Source organism: Ostrinia nubilalis, chromosome 20 (assembly GCF_963855985.1).
Source record: "Ostrinia nubilalis chromosome 20, ilOstNubi1.1, whole genome shotgun sequence".
NCBI classification, from domain to species: domain Eukaryota; kingdom Metazoa; phylum Arthropoda; class Insecta; order Lepidoptera; family Crambidae; genus Ostrinia; species Ostrinia nubilalis.
Window position 1 is genome coordinate 7,155,404 of NC_087107.1, and position 20,915 is coordinate 7,176,318.

At 37.5% G+C, this 20,915-nt stretch overlaps 2 protein-coding genes across 2 annotated transcripts; both read left to right on the forward strand.

The window, feature by feature from the left end:
- Positions 1-3,381: 3,381 nt before the first annotated feature.
- On the forward strand, positions 3,382-5,342 carry LOC135081748 (gustatory and odorant receptor 24-like). Its single transcript, XM_063976533.1, has 5 exons — positions 3,382-3,921; positions 4,106-4,363; positions 4,508-4,786; positions 4,868-5,029; positions 5,110-5,342. Exons 1-5 carry the CDS (start codon positions 3,382-3,384, stop codon positions 5,305-5,307), a joined length of 1,437 nt encoding a protein of 478 aa, XP_063832603.1. The 3' UTR covers positions 5,308-5,342.
- Positions 5,343-5,687: 345 nt separating this feature from the next.
- On the forward strand, positions 5,688-9,938 carry LOC135081562 (hsp90 co-chaperone Cdc37). The gene is made up of 5 exons (XM_063976305.1): positions 5,688-5,869; positions 6,056-6,622; positions 8,394-8,509; positions 8,761-8,950; positions 9,154-9,938. The coding sequence occupies exons 1-5, from the start codon at positions 5,837-5,839 to the stop codon at positions 9,373-9,375; spliced, it is 1,128 nt and encodes a 375-aa protein (XP_063832375.1). The 5' UTR covers positions 5,688-5,836; the 3' UTR covers positions 9,376-9,938.
- Positions 9,939-20,915: the final 10,977 nt, after the last annotated feature.

A 20,915-nucleotide genomic window follows, 5' to 3' on the forward strand; every position in this document is an offset into this window, starting at 1 on the left:
AAATCAAGGTCAGATTACAATAAAATAACAAGTGAAAACGTAACATTGCATTGCAACTCGCAATTTCGCAATATTGATGAGGAGATTCCGTTGGAAAGTCTGTATTTATTCCCAGGATTCCCCTAACACCATCAAATTCAAGAGAATTCAAGAGAGTGCAGTTTCCCATCTCATGCTTAGGGACCACGGTTTAAAACAGTGTGGTTGCATAGAGCCTGCAACGGGCAACCGCGTGCGCAGCTGCTCATACTAGTTTTCGATACAAAAGCAAGTGTTGGCGCCCTCACGAGTTTTAGAGGAGTTCCATATGGTAGCGGGAGTAGACTTAAAGGAAATCTATGCTTCTCCGACGACCAGTTGTATGTGGAATACTCCAGAGTATGTGCACACAATAGCCTGGTGATTTTAGCACCTGAAGGAAAAACAAAAAAACATTGTTTGCAAAGAAATCTGCGGCAGGTGTAGTGTTTTAATTTTGTTTTAGAAAGATCTCATAATTTTGTAAGTATTCAAATATTTAAACATAATAATTTGTAGATTTTATATCAAAAAATATAATCATTTAACAAAATTAATTTTCTTAGAATATTTTAATTCTATTAGAACCATTTTCCACTTCATCGCAGAAGAAGTCGCGGGAAAAAAGCTAGTATGAAATATGTAGTATTGCCCGCGGCTTCACCCGCTTGAAATTTAGTTTGTCACAGATCGTCATAAATTATAGCCTATACATTGTCATATAACTTATCAAAAAAATATTTGAGACATATTTTTCACTTTTTCAATCTAATGAAAGTTTAAAGAGATCAAGCGCGCCAAAGTTTTTAACATGAGGCCCGTGACGTCAATGAGTGCTTAAAAGTGCAGCACTCTGGTCGACGCCAGGGATGGATGAGCGTCGCTGTCGCTGGCGACAGGGTCTTCTGGTTCAGAGTTCATGGCGTAGGTCTCAGGCAAAATGAAATCCACTACACACAGCACTAATAGCACTAGAGTCGTATCGGAACTGAATGAACCAAAGGTCTTGCGATAGGAACGTCCGACCCGAGTGATAGTTGAACACAGACTGCCTAGTACTGCTGTACTGTACTGTAAAGTTTCATCAAAATCTGTTCAGTAGTTTTTGCGTGAAAGTGTAACAAACATCCAGACATCCACACAAACTTCCGTATTTATAATATTAGTAAGACTAGTAAGAAGTAAGATAGTAAGATGAATTATTTTAGTTATTTGTTTACTTATAATAATATTTATTTATTTATTTCTTAGCTCTGTCTGATAATGGATCTGGAGGAGATGCAATGGCCACCTCCGTAACAAAACAATAGAACCCTATGGAGTTTGGGCTTGTGTGATTCGCCTTGACGAATATTTCGTATCCAGGGTCCGAGTCTTAATACGGTCACGGCTCAAGATTTTTTTGTCCATTTCAGCTTTCTTTTTACTCTTTTGACGTTGCGTTGACAGCTTTTACCTAAATTCGCGCGGAATATTTTTGTGAAATGGCTCTTAAATTGTGACAAAATGATGCCCGTGAGTACGATTGGATTGAAATGGACAGGTAGCTGTCGGCATTTTACCTTGACTACACAAGTGTGTTGTACTCGTAGCTATTTACATTGTTTGTTTTTAAAAAAATGACCTTTTCTAAATTTTTAAGTAACTGTTCCAGCTTACATAATAACTTTGTGTTAAACTTTCGAACTAATGAAATAATTGAAATATTTTCTGCGTCGTCATACAATAATTGCGCCTTAATAATATTCGGATAAAAGGTATGAAAGGACAGTGATCGTAATCCCGATATAATTATGAGTTATAACCCGATGGTCACGTACCAGCCTAGGTACAATACAAAGCACAAGCATAAATTATGAATTTTCAACTAAAATATTTCATGGTTGCTGCCTCCTTGTTTATTATTTCTGCTTACCAAAGCTTTAAAATTAATCTTTTGGTCAGCGTAATTACCTGGCTACTTAACTTTTCATGAGAATAAATATTAGATTGCGATCTTGGCAAGCTCATCGTTGTTAGAAAGTTTTTAAACGAAATAACTTTTTTAACTGTTAGTATAGTGTTTGCCTGCAGCTTCGCTTCCGTGGCATTTTTGGTGGCCCGTCTCTACATACATTTTCAGTAATAAGTACTACCATGTAAAGTTTCAAAGACTTACGCCCGTATTCACAAATGATGCTTACTTAAGTGAAGCAGCAAATCGAACGCACAGCGTTGAATAGAGCTCTGTGATTGGTTAATGAGTCATCCTGTGCGTCCACGCGCACTGTGGGACCTCCTAGTACCTAATGTTTGTGAATACGCCGGTTAGCCTTTTTACTTTCCGTAAAGCTCAAGTTTAGCACAACTAATTTTTTTATAAACCTGCTGGTATGTTTCAGAAAAAGAAACCAAAATCTCTATTTGAAGATTTTTTCCCACTTCCCACTAACCTCATTATCAAGTTAGAAAGTGGGCGACTGTCACCCGAGTCTCACCACCTCTGCGGCACAATTACCCAACCCCTATTACTCGGTGCAGCTAAATTTAATTGTGGTACGGCTTAAGAAACCCCCAGGCTAAGCTTTCTTCTTGATTGCCCCCTAAATAGACTATCAACGGGGTACCGCGATGGCTTATTAACGGCGCCTCGATGTTTTAGTTAGGTTATTAAGTAGATTGGCTGTTTTGCATTTAGCTATCGGGGTTTAAGGAGAGCGTAGAAATATTTTCATTCGATTTTTGATAATGATTAGTTAAAGTTTTTACAGTGAACATTTTTCATCGTCTCATATTCAGACTCACTTTTATGGGAATAAAAACAAAAGTAAGTAGGTACCTATACCTACCTATAAGTTTCAATATTATTGGTAAACTCTCAAACAGACGTTAATTCAGCTACAGCCTACGTACGCTACTATAGCAATTAGAGATCTGTACTTATGATCTTCATTTTAGGTATTTTTGCGAACATTTTGTATTATATTTATATTTTGAAGTTAATTTGTATTCAGCTGAAAGCAGAAATGTTGCTTCCTACTAGTGCGTCTAAGAATCTATTTTTACCTATTAAGTTAATAAAAGTTTACATAAGTATAGCGCGAACCAACCTTGAGCACAACGTAACCATAACTTCCCGTGAATATCAATTTATCACCGATTGAGCTCGTGATTAAAAAAACCATGAGATGCAGATGGTATAATGAAGGTCTTGCTCAAGGTGAAGTGCGCCCTGAAAGATTAACGAAGGGCGACGAAACGCTTACGTGTCGGCAATCAACTTGTCAGCCTTTGAAATATGACGTCCTGACACAGTCATCGTCATTAAGCCTCCAAAAACACGAGTCAGTAGAAGCCACTCACTGGAAATAATAAGACGTGAAAATGAGTTACTACCACACGAATAACAGTTTGTTCCCGACCACAACAATTCCGATCCCAAATGGGTTTGCCGCGCAAATGCAAGATAAATCGAAAACGAATCCCGTTTTCCTCGATGTCACTCCAGCTCGTACACCTTACATCAAGCCACCTTCTCCAAATGCCGTGGCACCAATGAGGAACAACCTTATCAATCCTAAACTTACTAAAGACATCGTGTATGAAAACATCAAGCCTGTTTTCACCCTACTGAGATTAATGGGAGTACTTCCCATCACGCGGCCCTCTCCTGGAATCAGCGAGTTCCAAATTGCATCTCCTTCTATGATCTATTCAGCGGTTGTCTACTTCTCTATGGTAGCTTATGTTCTCTACCTCTCCTTGCATAAAGTACAGATCCTGCGTACAGCTGAAGGCAAATTCGAAGAAGCTGTAATTGAGTACCTCTTCACGGTTTATCTGTTCCCGATGATTGTGGTGCCGATATTGTGGTATGAGACCCGAAAAATAGCAGAAGTTCTCAACGAATGGGCAAAGTTTGAGGTAAGTGGTTAATGCCTACTTTTTTGTAAAACCCTTCATAAACCCTTTACCTAAATTATTCCTGGCGCAGATTAACTGAGTACTTCCTGGAGCACTCTAACTAAAAATATCGTTTAGAGCACATTTTAAACTCACCACCCCAACTAACATTAAACTTAAAACTAAAAGTTATCTTTCTTTGCAGACTGCATACAAGCAACTATCAGGTCGGGCACTTCCAATCAACCTGTACAAGAAATCCTTGGCCATAGCGATAGTCATCCCTGTGCTGTCGGTGACGTCAGTGATAATCACTCACATTACCATGGTCCACTTCAAACCGATGCAGCTCATCCCCTATGTGTTCCTGGAGATCTTAACGTACATCCTTGGAGGGTATTGGTACTTATTATGCGAGACTCTCAGCGTTTGTGCCAATATAGTAGCTGAAGACTTTCACCAGGTAAGATCAGCTCAAGTTGGCATAAAACAGTAGGTACACCTACTTTTCATCATGATCCCAAAACCAATTTTAAGTCTACTGTCTCTTCTCAGGCAGTAAAGTACATATAATAGGTAATTTAATTCATACATCATTATGTTTTAGGCACTGCGTAATATTGGACCAGCTAAGAAAGTTTCGGACTACCGCGCCCTGTGGCTTCGCATGAGCAAAATCGCTCGCAGCATTGGCATTGCCAACTGCTACACTTTTACATTTGTCAGCATTTACCTCTTCTTAATAATCACGCTGTCGATCTATGGACTTCTCAGCCAGATCTCCGAAGGCTTCGGGATCAAGGACATAGGCCTGGCTCTGACTGCTTGCTGCAGCATTTTGCTGCTGTTTTTCATTTGCGATGAAGCTCACTATGCGTCACATAACGTGAGTCAAAATTCCATCTGGAACCACCTTAGTAGCTGGTGAATCTCAAACTATGTATAATCCATTAATTTTTCCAAACAGGTGCGCACAAACTTCCAAAAAAAGCTACTGATGGTGGAGCTATCTTGGATGAATACCGACGCTCAAACGGAAGTTAACATGTTCCTGCGAGCCACTGAAATGAATCCTGCACAGATCAGCCTTGGGGGTTTCTTTGACGTCAATAGGACTCTATTCAAGTCTGTAAGTTTTGAGAATATCGGGTGTGCTGACCAGGCGACCAAAGTTAGTGGAATCGCTTTAATTTCTGTTTATATTTTCAGCTTATGGCAACAATGGTAACATATTTAGTGGTGCTTCTACAGTTCCAAATCAGTATTCCTGATGATTCCCAGTACCAAGAAGAAGAAGAGGAGCAAGCAATGAACTACACAGATAGCGTCACGGAAGCCCTGACTACCACCACTACTGCAATGACGACCATACTTACTACCATTGCTAAAAAGAAAAAGAAACATTAGAATTCGTTAATTTACAGTTTATTTTATTAAATACTTCATATACCTAAGTAGTACCAAGTACTTATTATTATTCTGTGGTAGTACCTACATAATATTTTAATTTATAGTCGCAAACAGAACAAACACAAATGTCTAGTTTTTATTACAACTTTGCCGTAGTACTATAATTTAATTATTTCGCGATAGTTTGGAATTGGATCGTGAATAAAAGGATAAACACCCAAGTCCTTGTTTTATTTAAAATGTTTCCAAGTTTCAAACAAGACATTCAAAAATATTTTTTACCTTCGATCAATACGTCGATAATCGAGTTCGGACCATCTCATCTGTGCTTCGGACCGATCACAAGTTTGTTTGACATATTTGACATTTAATTCGTATCTGACAGTTTTGGTCTGCAGAAAAAAGAGAATATTCCGGATTTATCTGGGAGATTACAACCAAATACGTACAGTTGTTTTACCCGTTATTTACGTAAAGTGTTTAGTTTCCTTCCTTGTGATATTTACGGCTTGTTATTATTTTCATCATGGTGGACTACAGCAAATGGAAAGATATTGAGGTTTGTCTCAAAAGCTATTTTATTTGTAAAGCGTACTAATCGGATACGATGATGCAAATAAATACCACTTCTATTAGCATTCAATTCAGTATTCCATCTACAGTAAACGTGGTACAAAGAAAGTGAACTATCCCTTATTGCTTTGGTTATGTTAACTAACTACATGGATATTGTCATGATTTGCAGATTTCTGATGATGAGGACGAGACGCACCCTAACATTGATACTCCGTCGCTATTTCGATGGAGGCACCAAGCCCGTGTCGACCGAATGGAGGAGAGGAAGCGAGAAAGGGAGGAACATGAACAAAGAAAGATTGAAAACCTTAGGCGGTTAGCTGAAACCAAGAGAAAGATCTCAGAGGCTGAGCCCAGCAGCCCTAACCTGGATTCTTTGAAAAAGGAGCTTGAAGAGTTAGAGAAACAAGAGAAGCAAATTCAGAAGAAAGATGAGGAATTGAAGAAAAAAGAAAAGCTCACACCATGGAATGTCGACACTATTAGTGAACCTGGTTTTACCAAAACTATTATAAACACCAAGAATCCACGTCAAAAGGATGAGAATTTGACAGAGGAGGAGAAAGAGGAAAAGATGAAGAAGTTTATCCATGACAATGAGAAGTTGTTAAAACAGTTTGGTATGCTAAGGAAGTATGATGACTCAAAAAAGTTTCTACAGGATCACAATCAACTGGTCTGCGAGGAGACAGCTAACTACTTGGTTATTTGGTGCATAAATCTGGAAATGGAAGGAGTAAGTTGTAATCCCATCAAAAACAATACTTGTCAAAAAAACCAAGTCTCGCAACTCAGTTGTTCTACGGTAAAAAGTTGTGAGATCCATGTAATACCAAGTCCAGACCAGGAAATCTTTAACGTTTTACATAAATTATTGACTTGGCCATCGCACTAAATAATTTAATTTACACGTGTTTTCATGCGATGGCCAAGTCAATATATTTATGTAAAACGTTAAAGATTTCCTGGTCTGGACTTGGTATTACATGGATCTCACAACTTTTTACCGTAGAACAACTGAGTTGCGAGACTTGGTTTTTTTGACAAGTATTGTTTTTGATGGGATCTCATTTCTTTTTGTATTTTGTAGACAGCAGTTATGTATCTAGAAAACTGGACCGAAATTGAAAAATTTTACTCGACTTGGCGGTTGCACTACCGTGCCCCCAAATCTCATTTCTTTTTACAAGCTTTATATTGACTTCACTTGTTAGTATGTGTGGGACAAATCTTGCAACTGAATTTAAGACCACTTCTCCTCAACCGATTGAGCTGAAATTTGGTATACTTATGTAAGTACGATGACAATGCAATATTATGGTACCATTGAGCTGGTCTGATGATGGAGTCGGGAGGTGGCCATAGGAACTCCTAAACAAAACGGCGGAAACTCGTCGAGTTTGGGTTCGTTGGATTTGACTTTTCGAGCAGTTTACTGTTAGATAATGTCCAGGGTCCTGAGATTAAGATATAACTAAAAAGTGTAAAATAAAATTATAATAAAAATAAACTTTTTTAAAAACAAGCTTTTATTCTGAATTTCGAAAGCTTGTAGCGCAAACAGAGAAAAAGAGAAATAAATTCCATGCGCAATACAAGCTTTCGAAATTCAGAATAAAAGCTTGTTTTTAAAAAAGTTTATTTTTATTATAATTTTTTGTATTTTGTAGACAGCAGTTATGTATCTAGAAAACTGGACCGAAATTGAAAAATTTTACTCGACTTGGCGGTTGCACTACCGTGCCCCCAAATGTTTTAGTTTTTCCTTGATTCATACACCAAACACTACTTATATTCCAAATTTGAAGCTTCTAGGTCTGCTAGAAGTGCCTTAGAATTTTGATGATCGGTGAGTCAGTGAGTCAGTCAGTGAGTGACAAAATTAAGTAACTTTGACCCGTTATAATTCTTAAACTACTGGTTCAAATTGAATGAAATTTTAAATATACCGTGTCTTTACAATGCCTGCATAGCTAATGAAAATTCAGCCTTCTAGTTTTATCCACAACGAAGTTACAGGCGGTCGAAAATGGCCTGAATTGCTTCGAGAAAAGGATGGTACGGCCGTGCCGCTTTTTTGCTCGACTTGGTGGGGGCACTGCCGTGCCCCCAGATATTTTCATCCTATCTTATAACCAAACACAATGCAACATGAAATACCATACTTTTGTATGCATTTTGCATGAAAGATAGTTAAATGAGGGCTATCGTTTTAGCGCTCACCAGTTAGCGCCACTGTAGAGTAAGGTCCTGTCACTTGCTAGTAGCGAAGACAGTGGCACCAAGTGGTGAACGCAAAAGTGGTAGGAGGACGATCGCATTTTCACTCATCAAGATGGCGCCACTGTAGAGTAAGGTCCTGTCAGGGGTGCCAACTGTTAAGTATAAAAACGGTAGCCCTCATTCAAATATAAGAAATGTAGTAATTTTCTTTATTTGTCAAGACAGTGCATACTTAATTATTTTTAATTATTGATCTGTATTTTTAAAGTTATTTGTATTTTCAGAAACATGAATTGATGGCTCATGTGGCTCACCAGACTATCTGCATGCAGTACATCCTGGAGCTCTCTAAGCAGCTGGATGTAGATCCTCGGGCCTGCATTGGTTCATTCTTCACTAGGTAACATTTTGCAGTTGTAATGAAATACAATGTTGTTTTCTTTGCTTAATTAAAAGGAATATTAAAGCCATGTAGGGTAATCTAAAGCTGAGTTGCACCACCTTATTTTAACTGTAACAATAACCGGTGCTTTTTCTATGTAGTTTGACAGATTTTTTACATTTGTTAAAATTAACGAAGATGGTGCAACCTAAGAAATTAAAAATTTTAGTCCTAAAATAACAAATAGTAAACATAGTAATGTTTTTCAGAATCCAAGTTGCAGAGAAAACATACAAAGACTCCTTCGATGATGAGTTGGAACAGTTCAAGGCGAGAATCAAGAAGAGAGCAGCCGAGAAGATCCAGGAGGCTCTTAGGGAGCAGGAAGAGGAGGAACGGAAGGCTAGGCTCGGCCCTGGAGGCTTGGACCCAGTCGAGGTGTATGAGGAGCTGCCTGACGTAAGTGGAATTTTGTTATATAACTTACAGCCATTTCTGTAGTTATTATTTCTAAATATTGCTACCACTGATCTTCTCTGGATAACAATAACAATTGATTTTTTCACCATGAGATATGGTTTGCTTAATGTGGATCAAGTTATATTCTCATAACTAAACTGTCAAAAAACCAAATAATACAAACTGTCACTTCATCATTACAGGAACTGAAGAAATGCTTTGATTCCCAAGATGTGCCGATGTTGCAAGCAACCATTGCAAAAATGCCTGAACAAGAAGCTATTTACTACATGAAGAGATGCGTGGACTCAGGCCTGTGGGTGCCTGGCAAAACTGATGACGACGAACCCACCATGAGAGAGAATGCAGAAGCGTCCGGAGACACTCCTGCAACTTCCAAATCCAGTGTCGATGATGTTGACTGATTGATTTACTGCATTTAATAGTTTAGTTCTTGTATTCCCATTGTCCCCCACCATTTCGTTCTCACTGGTGGACATCGGGAAAAATTATATTGTTGGACAGTTTTTTTTCCTGATGTCCACTACATTTTAGGGGGACAACGAGATTACACCGTTTAGTTATCAAACATCAATAGGCACTCATGAAATACCCAGATGCAGAGATATGTTCATAATGTTCACATAGAATAAGGATTTGAGAATTAAGTTTATTTTTATATTTTGTGTATTCCTTTGTAACAAACCTGATTCTATCAAATTCTATTGGATAGCAATAAATAGATGTAGAATACTGGTTGAGCAAAGATTAGTGAAGTATTAATTTGTGTTGTTAGTCGAATGATGTTAGCGATAATTAAAAAAAAAGTTTAGGTTACTTACATAGAGTACTGGATATACAAAGCTTTTTATTGTATACTTATACACAGAGCTTTTTAATTTTATACAACCGAATACAATAAATACAAAATAAAATTATAAGTAAGCGAAACATCTCTTGTCATGTGAAATTAAATTTTATCGCCTAATCGAAGAGTTTCATTTTAAAGTAACCACGTCACGGGCACCCGCTACTTATCCTGTCGCGCGGCCGGCTGCATACAGCCTCTGCAAATCCAAATGCTATCTGAGATAGGACAAACGGTTGTTATCAGTGAAATTAAAATTATTTTAGACCTAGCACTTTTTTGTCCCTTGTGGCTCGCACGGGTTATTTTGTCATCGTGACAGAATATCTTTAGGCCGGCAATACACGGACCGCTTGAAGCAGTCAGGGTCGACAGCTTCAAGCTGCGACTGCACAGTGAACTGCAGTTCTATGGACGCACATACACGAACCGCTCGAACAGTTGCAACTGATTCGGGCGGTCGACAGCACGGTGAATTTTCATCGTGCGGTCAAGCAGTCGCCAGCTATACACTGACTGCTCGAGCTGTCGACAGCTCTCACGCAGTTACCTCCGCCCACTTTCTTCATTCCACGGCGCGCGTGCTTGTGATTTGTTGAGCAGTTAATACCAACTGCTCGAGCAGTTATCACTGGCAGCTTCAAGCTGTTGACTCTTCACTACAAGAGTGGTCCGTGTATGTTGAACACTAACGGCAGGCCTGGCTCACTGCGCGCGGTACATCCGATAATTACCTACAGCGAAGCGCCCCGCCGGCGGGTATTATATCAGTCGAGTGTCACGCGCGCGCCCGTCAGGACGCTGGCGTGCGTTGTAGTGTACGGATGGGAGCTCGGGAGCATAAAGTAAACAACTTCTTCTTAGCTATCTCAGTTTATTAATGAATGATTAAATAGGGATAATCGATATTTATACATACTAATACTGTTACATGCTACACACACACTACATGCCCACCGGCAAAAAAAATAAAAATAATGCATTAAGTATTATTTTTCATAACAATTGATAAAGGTTTATTAGAAATATTATTACATATCTTAATATTTTTTGATATAAGTTAAGAAAGATAAACATTTTCTTAAAACTATTGTCTATATGGTCTAGTCCTATTCTTATGTACTAACATTGGTTTCCCCTTATAATCTATTGTTAGATTTGGTTCACAATCTTCGATAACTCTAAATGGTCCTAAGTACAATGGATCAAGTTTGTTTACACTTTGTTCATTCTTTAGTAGTATCATATCACCAACTTTGTATGAAATAGGGTTAGTATAAAGATCATATCTAATTTTCCTTATTTCTTTACTTTTAATTAAATTTTGACGTGCATCATATTGCGATTTTTGTAGTCTGAATTTAAGTTGTTTAGGGTAATCGTAATGGTTGTATAATGGTTCAATGTCAGAAGTTAAATTACTTGGTAAATTACAAGGTTTTCCGAATACTAATTCGTAAGGTGTATACTTAGACTCTGTGTGCACGGTCGTTACCTTTATAAGCGAAGCACCAATAGGGTAACCACACACTCCAATTATGTGGTTCATTTTCCGTTTGTATTCGTAAGTATGACATTAAGTTTTTGTGACTATTTTCTAAACTGCCAATCGATTGATGATGATATGCTGTTGATGTGGTTTGTTTAATTTTGAGGATTTCACACACGGCTTTCATAACTGTCGAGACAAACTCAGTGCCTCGATCAGAAACAATTTGTCGGGGAATACCATACCGTAATATAAAATTATTTACAAATGCTGTCGCTACTGAGACAGTATCTTTATTTTTTAAGGGGTACGCTTCAACGTATTTACTTAAATCACATTGAAGTGTAAGAATATATGCATTATTATCACTATCCTTAACTAAGGGCCCAACTAAATCTAAATATATCCTATCAAAAGAAAAATGGCCTGTATCAGTAAGAACCATAGGCTCTTTTATATATTTAAAATGTTTATGTCTTAGACATTTGTCACAATGATTCACAAATTCGGCTACATCTTTTTCTAGACCTGGCCAAAAAAATCGTCTTTTTATATTGTTTATCATGCGCCGTATGCCAGCGTGGCCACTCGTCGGCAAAATATGATAGTCGTTTAATATTACGCGTTGAGTATCGCGATCATCTATTCTCATGACACTATTTAAAATATAGAAACGTGGTCCGGACCAATTTTTTGTGTCATTTACAATACGAGTTAACTCTTTTACTTCATAATCATTATTTTCATTTTTTATAATATAAACATTATTTATTTTTAATTCATTACATGTATTTTCCAACTTCCTCACAAAGGCATCTCGTGCGCAATATGATCGGAAAGAAGGGTTTATATTTATAATTTGTTTCTTGGGGTCATAAGCAAATAAGTTACCTTTTTCTGGTGCGTTTCTCTCTATCAGTTTCCATTCACGTCCATTTGCATACCTCAATTCGACACAATCCTTTGGTTTTTTAAGTATTCCCACAACATTTGGCTGATCAGACCGAATGTTTGTAGTACTCAAATCCACCATAGGGTTGTCGCACGCGCCATGCGTATCATCGTCATTTATTCTTTTTCTTTGAGCTCTAGTTAAAACACACATTACATGTTCATTCATTTCTCTCAATTCGTCGCTTGATATTCGGATACGAGACAACGCATCTGCAGCTGCATTGTCCGCTCCCCTGACATATTCGATGACGTAGTCATATTCCTCAAGTAAAAGTCTAAATTTTGTCAAACGACTAGAAGGATTTGCCATGTTAAATAAGTAGATTAATGGTTTGTGGTCAGTTTTAATAATAAATTTACGCCCATATAAGTATGGTCTAAAATATTTTACAGACCAAACAATGGCTAGTAGTTCTTTTTCTATTGTTGGGTATCTAATTTCAGCTTTATTTAAGTTCCGACTTGCGAAAGCTATTGGTTTATTGTCGCTATTACTTAATACGGAACCTATCGCGTAGCCTGAGGCATCCGTTTGTAAAATAAAGGTATTTTTGCTATCAAAATTTGGATACTGTAGTATTGGTGGAGATATTAATGATTGTTTTAGTGAAGAAAATGATTCCTGACAATCTGTTGTCCATGCAAATTCTACATTTTTACGACAAAGTTTGTTTAGTGGTAATGATTTATCAGCAAAATTCGGTATAAATTTTCGATAAAAGTTTGTAAACGCCACGAACCTTTTGACTTCGTCAGCGTTTTTTGGTACCGGATAGTTTTGTACTACTTTAATTTTTTCCGGATCTGGTTTTATGCCTTCAGTTGAAATAACGTGACCTAAAAATTGCATCTCTTTTCTTAGAAAATCACACTTGTTAGGATTTAATTTCAAAGGACATTGTCAGAAACCGCCTAAAAAACCGCCCAAAAACATTAACCCATCATAATTATTTTCTTTTTTTTTTAATACATTAAGCACCCTTTCATTCTAATGGACACTTAAGCATTGAAAAATTAAATAAATAAGTCTTTTAACGTTTATTCTATAATACTATTACAACTTCCGGACGTTTTGGTGCGTGGCATGGTCTAAAACCTATCAAGTTCCATTATTTTTGCCGATAAAATCTGTACGAGGCATTACCGTACTTTATTGCTGGGAGTCCATGTATAGTGATGTTCCTGCGGCCATCATAGACAATAAAATATCGATTTTGAAAATAAAATAAATCGATTAAACTGCTTTGAAGACTAGATTTGCGTTAAAAGCTAAAAAGATATTGACAGTTTGACACTATTACAAGAAGATATCTAAAGTGTCCAACTGGTCGAAGGTCGTAAATAAAATAAAAATAATTAGGACCATAAACTGATATTCATGGTATCATAACTGTAAAAGTGTCAGAATCCGATGTTGAATCCAATGCCAGTTGAAGTGTGAGAAACATATATATTTTTTTTTTATGTGACAGGAGGCAAATGAGCAGACGGATCACCTGATATCAACCTAGTATAGTTGCCAGTCTCTCATAATCTATGCCAATGAGGGTTTTCGCGATTGAAAAATCCGCCAGATGGCAATACGTAGACGTGAGGTCCAAATGCTGCATGATTGGTTATTTTTGACATGACATTGACAGATATCCACCAATCATGCAGCATTTGGACCTCGCGTCTACGTATTGCCATCTCGCGGATTTTTCAATCGCGAAAACCCTCATTCATAGCACATGTATAATAATAGACCAAATGAACTTTTATAGATTGTGAAAGAGAAGATAAAGATTTTATTATTTTATTAAAATCTTGCCACGAGGTAGTTTTTCAGTAGAAACCAGGATTGGATAATCGCTACAGGCAAGTATCAGAACATTTTATAAATATTTTTAATCGATTATATCCATGTGAATCGTTTTAATAAATTGTCATTTTACTTTTTCAATTAAAACTTTTTCAATCCCTAGTCTTGTCAAACTGTCATAATGTCAACAAATTATAAATGTCACGTCAGTTGACTCAATTTCAGTCTTCTGTGCGTTTATTGTATTTTTATTTCAATGAAATAGTGCTAAAGGGTTAGTACTAAAACTGAAAGCCTTTTTTCAGAAAGAAAACCAATGTGGTGCCCTTATTATTCATGCTGTTTGAAAGTTACAAGTCAGTGATACAGAGTTGCCGACATTATAACTCCGTAGTGATACCATACCAAAGAAGAAGTTTTCCTAAACACTTGTGTTGTTTTTATATGTGATCGAATAAAAAGGATTAATTCTACTGCTCAAATGGAATAACTTATCCCAAGAGACCGAATATAAAAAAAACCTCTCCATAGAAATTATCACCATCACGAGGATGTGAATTTTTTTGAGAATTTGATATTGGTCCTGTAAGAAAAGTAGTTGTATTTCAGTAGTAGAATCAACCCTTCTTGTTTCATCAGCAAGAGTAACTATAAAAACGCCCTGTAGGTAGGTATTATTAAGCTGAAGAGTTTGTTTAGTGTCAAAGACTGTCACACAGTGTAACTTAAATTGGCATATTATGATAATGAACATAAAAACTTAAATAAATATTTATGTTAATATTTTTTCTATTTATTTATTTTCCCAAAGCTTCACAGTGACAGCTGAAACAGCAATACTGTTAACAAAACAGTAAAACTAAACTTGGAACAAACTGTTACAAATATGAGGGGTTTAATATTTTACAAATTAAAATAAAACCGCATGTTGCTTTACTTTCTCGTATAGGTAATAAATGTAATTAATGGCTAGATTATTAATGTTACTTTGTTACCCTCAATAGTGAGGAAATCTTATAAAATGGTAACCCTGATTTTTATTGTCATTCAAGTGCTCTTTCTTCGCATAGGCTTCTGTGATTTGGCCAAGGGCCACACACATTGCGATAACATTATGCGACATTGATTTGACAGCAGCGGAGTGAAGTCTTGCGACTATGCAAAATGATACCCTGTAATCGTAGCGCATACAGACATAGACTGGGCGGGGCACATAGCTCGTAGAGCTGATGGCCGCTGGGGCAGGAAAGTTCTTGAGTGGCGACCACGAGCCGAAAGACGTAGCGTGGGCAGGCCTCCCACTAGGTGGACCGACGATCTGGTGAAGGTCGCGGGAGGTGCCTGTATGCGAGCGGTGCAGGATCGGTCTTCGTGGAAATCCTTGGGGGAGGCCTTTGTCCAGCAGTGGACGTCTTTTCGGCTGAAACGAACGAACGAACGATACGTATTACCACTATTTACCAGACATTACTATTTATTGCATACTCGCCGGATTACACGTAGGAGCACGCGCGTAACAGCTTCGGCCTTGCATTATTATAAGATCTTGTTCCGCCCTTTTACGAACTTCCTCCGTGAGGATATCCCCGCCGAATTCTATGATGAACCTATCAAAAGTCATATTCTGCAATGTCAACCCACCACAAGGTGGACCGACGACCTGATAAAGGTAGCGGGAAGGCGCTGGATGCAGGCCGCTACCAACCGTGCGATGTGGAAGTCATTGGGGGAGGCCTATGTTCAGTAGTGGACGTCCTGTGGCTGAAATGATGATGATGATGAAGAAATGAATGAAAATGACAAATCTTCGCACGTGTATAATACCGTGCCAAAGTAATCATATAATTTTGGCACCTTAATAACTATTGCCGTTTTTGTTGTAAAGATCATGCAGCGCTACTTGCGGATATTATTGGAAAGAAAACTATGTGGGCTCTAGATCTGAAGCCGCTTTAACGAACACGAAGTGCTCATACAATGCGGCGTATTTTCTTCCAGTCTTTAGTCAGGACTTTAGTCGAATTAAAACCCCGGTTGAACGTGATATAGCCGCACTAGAATACGATGCTTTTTTGCATAATCGCAAGACTTCGTTCCGGTGTCGACCGAATGTTATCATGATGTATGTGGCCCAGGGGTTACCGTAGCCACTAAGGTTTGAAACTTCTTGCTTAAAATATTGTAGTCTTTGGCATAGACTACGATGGTAGTCATGGAGATAGGAGTTTGTTATCTCGTGTCAGATGTAAATGGTGAAAAGAAAACTCATGATTCGTGGTATTTTTATGTAATATGTAGGTATTTTATAAAAGTGGAACCCCGAGTGATCTCCAAAACCCATTCTATTATTATATACGATTCGGCTTCGATATCTATAATACAATAGGAGTTTATTTCATGTGTCAGATGACAAGGGTGGAAACAACCTACGATTCATGTTGTTTATTTACGTGCAATATGTGGGCATATTGTAAAAGTGGAATGCCGAGTTGTATTTCTAAAACTTGTTCTATTATTTTATACTATTTGGCTGCGACTCGGCGTGACGACAATACAAAACATTTTTCGCGAATCGGTGTTCATACATTCACACAATACATTAGACGCCATGTTGTCATAAACGACATATTATAAAATCGCTGTGATTTAATATTCTTAATCATTAATTTTATGGCAAGTGTCCATCAGGAATCATTGTTCTTACACACAGAATCGTATTATTTCGCTTTCGGGTAGTAATATGTCAAAATTGTTGGTTCTTTAGGCGAACAATGTATGGAGAACGAACATTGTCCTTTGTTTGGCGGAGTCTAATTAGTATGTCAATTAAATTTTTGTTGTGAATTTCCAAGTTACGACCGAAACAAATTAAATTATCCAAATATATAAATAACTTGTCGTATGTTAGTCCCGACATGGCTATTGTCATGAGTCTAGAAAAAGCACTAGGACTAATTTTTAATCCCATAGGTAGGCGTGTCATTTGGTACTGTCCTGACGGGGTTGAAAAGGCAGTATATTTTCTACATTCAGGGCTTAAGTTTGCTTGATAATATGCCTGTGATAAATCTAATTGAGTGAAATACATTGCACCCGACAATGAGTCAAGAATATCGGTAATATTAGGCAGTGGAAATTTGTCATCTAATATTCTATCATTTAGTTTTCGAAAGTCTATCACTAATCTCCATTTTTTAGATTGATCGTCAGATTTTTTGGGTACTAAAAGAATGGGGCTTGACCATTCACTCTTTGCGGGCTCTATGATGTTATCTGAAAGCATTTTTTGAATATGTTTTTCGACCTCGGATCGCTGTGAAAAAGGTAAGCGATATTGTTTGACATAAACCGGGTCCGCATTTGGTTTTAACTGTATTGTTTGGTCGTATAAATGAGTTGTAGTTAATTTGTCGTTTGGTAGGTGAAATACGTCTGAAAACTTCGCACAAATATTACGAATGGAATCACTTTCTTCTTTATTTAAATGACTTAAATTGAGCTGCGAAAACATCTGACGTACTCTTTCTCCATCAACACTACTAGTCTCAAAGTTACATAAGTCGTATTCGATTAAGCTATGTATTTCCGGTCTAAAATAACTTAGGTTCACTTCCGATTCGCGGGTATTTAATATTTGTAAATAAATTTTTCCATTTTTCGGTCTACCTATACAACCGGCCATGAAAACTCCTTCACATAATTCTGCTGGTAAAACAACACAGTCGTCGTCATTACTACAATCTATTGTAAATATTTTTTCGCATCTCGGTGGTATTGTTAAGAAACTCCCTTTTCCTAATGATCCGTGAATCATTGGTACTGTAATAATTTCATTATTCAAATTATTTAATTTAAGTGTATTATTTTCAAAGTCCAAAACCGCTTGGTATTTACTTAAAAAATCTCGACCAATAATTCCAAACTGCACACAAGGTAGATAATCGATAACATAGAACTTGTGTTCAAATTCTTTTCCATTTAAGTTAAGTGTGACAGACACATGTCCGATTGATCGTACATTGCCCCCGATACCATTAATGTGTATGCATTCATTATGTATTGGAAGATTCCATTTCAATGCAGTTTCGTATTTCAGCGCTGACATCGATGCGCCCGAATCTACTAGAAAGCTATATTTGGCATCTCCGAATAACAATACCACCGAACTACTATAATCACATGATAATATGAAATTATTATCGAAAAAACTGTTGTAATGTATTACTTTCTATTTCTGAACCCTGGTTTGATGTCGAAGTTTGAACGGTGTTATCGACTAAATTATTGTTGTCGTTATTCATATAATGAACACTATGACCGCGATAAAAAGACCTATTTTGTCTACCGCCGCGGAAAGGCCTATTTTGCCTATAGCCATAATTTCCGCGTGGCTGTTCTATACCTCGACTTCGTGATTGGTTGGCAAAACCATTTCCTTGGTTACCCCGTGAAAACGAAGTATTGCCATAACCTCTTGAGTAACCCCCCCTAAAGTTACCCCTATAACTACCTCTGTTACCTCTGTGATTCCTATGATAGTTTGATCGTCCTCTTTGACCAAAATATACTGTGGCCTCTGAATTTTGACTACTGCACGAAGCTTCTTCATCTTTCGCCGCACGTATTGTGTCTTTTAAGGAAGAATAATTTCTGGCTGATAAAATGGTACTTAGTTGACGGTTACGCAAGCCGTCGGTAAAACTCTTTATCGCCAGTTTTTCATTTAAAGGTCGCAATATTTTGTGTGCCGCTTGATTACCGTCGGATTGTGATATTGTCAAATTGACAAACAACTCCTCTATTTTACTACCGTACTTATCAATTGACATTCCGTTTTGTCGCATCATTAATAACTCGTTATGAATGGAAGTGCTTGATTTCTTGGTAAGCAAGTGGTCTCGCATATCGTTTATTAAAGTTTCATAGTTATCGTACGACTCTGATAAGCGTAATTTAGCACTTTCATTCAGACGTGTTTTTAACACAAAATTAATTAACATTTTCTTACCTGCACTTTCGAGTGTGGGGCCATATAGCTCTATGGCGTCAATCAAGGATTTGGTGACAGCCTCCTCACCAGTCATAACCGGCAGTAATGATACCGCAGTTTTAAAATCAAAAGTAGCCATGGTGCTCTGTGTCGCAGTATTTTCAGTATTTACGACAGTGCACTCAGCTTGGGCACAAAAATGTTCTATTTGTTCATAAATCTCTTTAAATAAATCGCAATATGATTGTACTTCTTCGAGAACTTTACCTTTTATGTTACTTAGCTTAATTTCATCTAAAATTACTAACATACATTCGTCAAAATCATTGCGTAATTGACTGGCCTCATTTAATTTTCGTTGTAAATTATCTTTAGTTCTTTTAGCATAACTTAATTTTACAAGGTTATCTTTAATGTTTTTGAGTTTGGCACATATATTCTTTATTTCTTCAGCCATTCGATTACGCAAAATAAATATATTTTAAAAAGATTATTACACATGATTATTGTTAAATACCAGTAAATATTATGTAAAGTTTATTTATTGTTCATTATTTTCACTTTGACGAGCAAAACCACAAAAAAAAAAAGTTATTTTAACACTTTATTCACCTGATAATATAATCAATGAAAAGTTGTTTCTTACCGATTCACTTAAACACTTTCACATTTTGTGCACACTGGGTCCTGACGGCGTTGGCAGTTGAAGCACACGCGAGGCTCCCGGGTCGGTCGTCGAAGGGACGGGAGGCGACAGGATCGCCTTAAGTTTTGCGCCAAAATCTCGTTACGGATCCAGCCGTGGTGGCACCTCTTGTATATCAAGTACAGTCCAAATAGTGCAGCAATCGCCAGCATGGTGCATATCAGCGTCAGCACGATACTTATATTGGAAATATGGTAATCTGTAGCATTTGACCCTGAGGAATTTTGGGTCAAAAACACCTAGTCTTTTTCTATATTAGACCGGCACATTTTCACTGAATTTACTTGCTTTACTTCACTTTTTACTAATAATAATCGTTCTTTATGTTTCGCCCGACCGAACTCCGGCAGACCTCCAAAAATGGCAGGGTCGCCATGTACGGATGGGAGCTCGGGAGCATAAAGTAAACAACTTCTTCTTAGCTATCTCAGTTTATTAATGAATGATTAAATAGGGATAATCGATATTTATACATACTAATACTGTTACATGCTACACACACACTACAGTAGTACCTAATTCTATGATCGAAGTATTATTTAAAAATGGACATAAAGAGAAAGAAATGTTATTGTGCGGCGTTCGAGTGTTTAAATTCGAAAATAAATCTACCGGATTTATCTTTTTTTTCGCTTCCCAAAGATGCTGAAAGGTATGTTGGCCATGTAGGTAATCAATAAATCTTAGGATAGTTTAAGAACCTAACCTACCATGACTACTGCTCAGAAAGAATGCGTTCGTTCGTTTCAGCCAAATGACGTCCACTGCTGGACAAAGGCCTCTCCCAAAGTTTTCCATAATGAATGCGTACTTACCTACATACGTACCTCATTACAAATAAGTAGATTAATTATTTTTTCACTAGACAGCAACCCTAACAGCGTAAGAAGAGTTCAGAGGCACGCGATAGAAAGAGACAAAACTTGTAGGTGAATAAAATTGTAGGTACGTAGTGCTGTGCGAGCTGAATTCCACTGTATCGCGTCGTAGCAAGACTCGCATTTATTTAAATCATCTTGCGGAGTAATCCTTCTGTACCTGTACTATTACTTATTCTGTGCTAACTGCTCGAGCTGTCCGTGTATGGCGGGCCTTACGTACTGTCACGGTGACAAGTCACCTGTGCGCGTGCGCCTTTTTTAAACGACCGGCAGCGA